We start from the raw sequence: 5,356 nt of genomic DNA on the forward strand, positions 1-5,356 counted from the left end.
GTCGGTTATAAAAAATATTGAAGTGCAGATGGGCTAGATATCGATGTCTTTGAATAATCGTCCTCATAGGACATTGCCTGCAGACACTCAGATAAATCTAAAAGATCAAGGCCTGAAGCAGCTGATGGTAGTGAGTCTACGTAATGGCAGAGACTTAGACTTGGAGCAAGAGAGGGCTCGAGAAAGCAGATAGGCTGAGACACTTGTACCAGTGCCCATTGAGCTAGATGATTCAACGAAACTGACAGAGGTGACAGTACAACCTGCCCAGGAAGAAATCAACACACAGATTGAGGCTGAGAAAGAAGCTGAGATAGCCTAGGAACCGCTAGTTAAAGTGGTGTCTGACAAAGAGAATACCTAAATCATTGGGAAGAAGAGACCTCCAACACCATTCCCACAAAGGCTGGCCAAGTACCAGAAAGAGGAACAATACAAGAAATTCTTGGAGATGCTGAAACAAATCCAGGTAAATATTCCATTGATTGATTCTTTAAAAGACATGCCTGGTTATGCAAAAATGATGACGGACTTGATGTCCCGAAAATTCGATTTCCAAGACTTGGCCACAGTGACTCTAACTCAGACCTGCAGTGTTGTGGTGACTAGACCAATTGCTGAGAAGTTGTCTGATCTAAGGAGTTTCACAATTCCCTGCACCATTGGTAACTTTGCCTTTGCCAAAGCACTTTGTGATTTGGGGGCTAGCATAAATCTTATGCCCCTGGAGATCTATAAGAGGTTGGAGATTGGAAGAGCTAGACCCACTTCTATGTTATTGCAGCTAGATGACAGAACCGTTAAAAGACCCTCTGGTACCCTGGATGATATATTGATTCAGGTAGGGAAATTTGTGTTCCCTGCAAATTTTGTGATTCTAGATTGCAAGGTGGATGAAGAACTTCCCATAATTTTGGGATGGCCGTTCCTGGACATAGGGAGAGCTCTCATTGATTATGAAACTGGGGAGCTCAAGATGAGATTGAACGATAAGGAAATAACATTCAATGTGCAGAAATCTATGAGGCGACAAAGTGAATTCGCCAATTGCTCTCTTATTGATGCCGTGGATGTAATCGTAGAAGCAAATGATGAAACATTGACTATTGAAAACCCTCTTGTTGCATGCCTGGTAAATTTAGATGAGGTGAATGGGGAAGAATTGGCAGAATGGGTGCTGGCTTTAGAGGGTAGAGGGTTTTGGGATAGAACACTTGAATTTGAGCCATTGCACTTAGAAAACAGAGAAACTCCCCCAGCCAAGCCATCCATAAAAGAACCACCAAAGCTGGAGTTGAAGCCACTGCTTGCCCATCTCAAGTATGAGTTCCTTGGACCTAACTCCACATTACCTATTATTATCTCATCTAATTTGTTAGATGTGCAGGCACAACAACTTTTGCGGGTACTCAAGGAATGCAAGACTGCCATTGGGTGGACCATGACAGACATTAAGGGGATCAACCGACGTATTTTATGCATAAAATTCTGCTGGAAGAGGGGCACAAACCTTCCAGGGAACACCAAAGAAGGCTGAACCCCAACATGAAGGAAGTGGTGAAGAAAGAGGTGATTAAGTGGTTGGATGCGGGAATCATTTTACTATGCGGAAAGACAAGCTAATGCACCCAATCTACTATGCCTGTAGAACATTGAGTGGAGCCCAGCTAAACTACATTGTGACTGAAAAGGAGATACTGGCTATGGTGTTTGCATTCGACAAGTTCAGATCATACCTGATTGGCTCTAAGGTAATTGTATAAACTGATCATGCAGCTTTCAGATACTTGATTGAGAAGAAGGAGTCCAAACAACGCCTGATTCGTTGGGTGCTGTTACTGAAAGAGTTCAACCTTGAAATTCGTGACCGTAAGGGCACAGAAACCAAGTCGCTAATCATTTATCACGACTTGAGGGAGCTAAAAACTTAGTTGAGGTTGAGGATATTCTGGAAACCTTTCCAGACGAGCAGCTACTCGCTACAAGCCTTGAGGAAGTGCCATTGTATGCAAACTTTGCAAATTACCTGGCAAGCGGTATAGTTCCCTATGACCTTTCATCTGTGCAAAAGGAAAAGTTTTATCGTGGCTACTGCATGTATTACTGGGATGAACCTTATCTGTTTAGAATATGTGTTGACAATATGATTCGTAGGTGTGTCCCCGAGATAGAACAATCTTCTGTTTGGCAGGCATATCATGCATCGGCATATGGCAGGCACTTTGGAGGAGTCAGGATGGTAGCAAAAGTACTAGAAGTCGGGTTCTACTGGCCAACAGTGTTTAAGGATGCACATCAATGGGTGAAGGACTGTAATGAATGTCAGCGATCCGGGAACATTTCCCGTCGCCATGAGATACCCATGAACCCAATTCAAGATGTTGAAGTGTTCGATGTCTGGGGGATAGACTTCATGGGCCCCTTCGTCAGCTGCTTTGGCAATAAGCACAAAGTTGTTGCTGTAGATTACGTGTCCAAGTGGGTGGAAGCTGCAACACTTCCCACCAATGATGCAAGAGTGGTGGTGGGGTTTTTGAAGAAGAATATATTCACCCGTTTCGGGACGTCGAAAGCTATTATCAGTGATGGAGGCACTCACTTCTGCAATCGAGCATTCGAGAAATTTTTAGCAAAGTACGATGTACGCCACAAGGTGGCAACCCCATATCATCTTCAGACTAGTGGATAGGTCAAAGTGTCGAATAGAGAGATAAAGAGTGTACTGAGCAAGACTGTGAATGCAACAAGAATTGATTGGGCGAAAAAGCTAGATGATACACTCTGGGCCTACAGAACTGCTTTTAAAACACCAATTGGTATGTTACCATATAAGTTGATGTACAGGAAGGCCTGTCACTTGCCAGTGGAACTAGAACATAGAGCTTGGTGGGCAATGAAACAGCTGAATCTGGACATTGAGGCTGTGGGCACAACTAGAGTCACAAAATTGCATGAGCTCGACGAGTTCCGATATCTTGCTTTCGAGAGCACGAGGCTGTATAAGGAGAGAATGAAGAGGTTGCATGACAAGAACATTGTTGAGCAAAATTTCAATCTTGGAAACATGGTATTGCTTTATAACTCAAGACTAAGGCTATTTCTGGGTAAACTCAAGTCACGGTGGTCTGGACCACTTCGAGTGGTCGAAGTATTCCCTTCAGGTGCCGTAGAGATTGCCTCAGAGAAAGACTCTCATACATTTAGAGTCAATGGGCAGAGATTAAAACTATATGTGGGCATGAATGAACCAAATGAATTGTCAGAGATCCATCTGACTGAACCTCATAAGTCGAGCGAGCCTTAAATGCGCTTATCTGCGTCGTTAAATCAGGTACTTGTTAGGAGGCAACCCAATCTTTAACCCTACTAACCCAAAATTGTAGTTTAAGGATTATTAGAATTTAGGAGTAGTGAGAGTTTATTGGGCAAATACAAGCATGGATTGAACATAAAATAAGTACATAATAGAGTCGGGGTGCAACCCGTAAGCTAAATGTCAAAAATAAAGTGAACTCTATGAAAAATGGTCTAGCACGCTGCATGGGGCGTCGCGCCATGCGCCACGTCAGGCCAAACGGGTCTGACAAACAAAAGTAGACGGCCTTTAATATTTTACACTACCACGCCGCATGGGGCGCCACACCCTACGACGCGGCAATACAAATTTTAATATATATATATATATATATATATATATATATATATATATATATATATATTATTTTTTTTCTAGCTTCTTTTAAACATCCACCCGTTCAGCAACCCTCCCCCCAACCCCTTTTTCTTTTTTCTCTCTCAAACCAAACGTTCAGCCCTTCCCCCAATTCCCCCTTTCTCTTTTCTTCTCAAATTCCTCTCCCACAAACACCTCCCATCCCTTCCATTCATCCTCAAGGTAAGTTCTCTACACTCTTCTATTTTCTTTAAGTAATTTATTGTATTGAGTAGTATAGTTTATTTGACCTAAACCCTAGGTAGTGTAAGCACGTGATTTTTGCCCTATATGAGAATTACTCCCAAAAAATTCATAAATAAAATAATTTTCTTGGTGTGCAATTTTTGTGATATTTTGTGTAACTATTTGTAAGTTTGTCTATGCATGTTTATTTGTTAAATTAATAAAAAATACAAAATATGTCGCATTTTGCATGTAGGATTTAATTCTACAATTGTTAGTAATTAAATTTGTTTACAAAAATTAAAAATTACAAAAATAGGCATCTTTTGCATTTTTAGCATTTAATGTCCAAATGAACAATTTTATGCTTAATTATTACTTAATTGTGCGTTAATTGTTATTGGAAGTTAATTTGCGCTTTTATAACTTAATTTAGTTCTTAATAATAATTTAAGTACTTTTATAATTTAGTTTTAGAAAAATAAAAGAAGAAAAGAGAACAAAAATACAAAGAAAAATCGGATTGGGCCACTTCTTCAATTTCAAACCACAGGCCCAAATAATTGCCCAACTTTCCCCATGACCCGGTCCACTTCAAACCGGGTCGACCCGGTCCGCTCCATTAACCCAACACCCCTTCTTCATTTTTGTCCAACACAAAACAAAACCAAAAAAATAAAAAATAAAAGGTGAATTATCACTATTAATAGTTTTATTTTTTGTTTTTTTTATATATAAAAAATCCGAAAATATTTTATTTTATTTTTATTTTTATTTTTTTAAAAAATATATAATAATTTCGGGAATGATTTAAAAAAAACAAATAAGAAAAAGGGAAGTATTGAATAAAAAAATATAAAAGTAAAAATAGGTGAAATTCTCTTTTTTTTAAAAAAAATAAAAAGTAAAAGAATGTAGAAAATTTAAAAAAATAAAAAGTTTCGTGGAAATTTTTAAAAAATTTAAAAGTAAAAGAAGGTTGGAATTAAAAAATAAATATAAAGATATCTGAAAATTTAAAAAATTTAAAGTAATTGAAAGTAGCATTTTTGAAAGAAAAAGAAAAGATAGTGGTTTGTTTTTTAAAGAAAAGTTAAATAAAGTGAGATTCTCTTTTAAAAAAATAAAAAGTGGGATTTTAAATAAGATAAAGTAATTAAAGTTGGAATTTTAAAAATAAAAGTAAATAAAGGTGGGATTTCTTTTTCTAAAAAAATAAAAGCAATTTGTAAGTGGGATTTCTTTTAATTAAAAAAATAATAAAATAATAAAAAAACAAATCTGAAAATTTCGAAAATTTTGCTATAAATAGAAGAGAAAATTTAGGAAGAAGGGGTGGAAAAAAAAGAGGAAAAACTAGATAGAGAGAAGAAGAAAAGAGGGGGCGGAAAGAGCAGTATACAGTCGATATACACTGTGGATACATAGAATATACAAGGACAGAGTTCATTTTTGAGA

The 5,356-nt window shown here is 37.8% G+C and overlaps 1 protein-coding gene across 1 annotated transcript; it reads left to right on the plus strand.

Moving 5' to 3' along the window:
- Nucleotides 1-502: 502 nt before the first annotated feature.
- Nucleotides 503-2,689, plus strand: LOC138869205 (uncharacterized). Its single transcript, XM_070146805.1, has 3 exons — nt 503-1,469; nt 1,777-1,869; nt 1,965-2,689. The coding sequence occupies exons 1-3, from the start codon at nt 503-505 to the stop codon at nt 2,687-2,689; spliced, it is 1,785 nt and encodes a 594-aa protein (XP_070002906.1).
- The last annotated feature ends 2,667 nt before the right edge of the window (nt 2,690-5,356 follow it).

Source organism: Nicotiana sylvestris, chromosome 5 (genome assembly GCF_000393655.2).
Source record: "Nicotiana sylvestris chromosome 5, ASM39365v2, whole genome shotgun sequence".
NCBI classification, from domain to species: domain Eukaryota; kingdom Viridiplantae; phylum Streptophyta; class Magnoliopsida; order Solanales; family Solanaceae; genus Nicotiana; species Nicotiana sylvestris.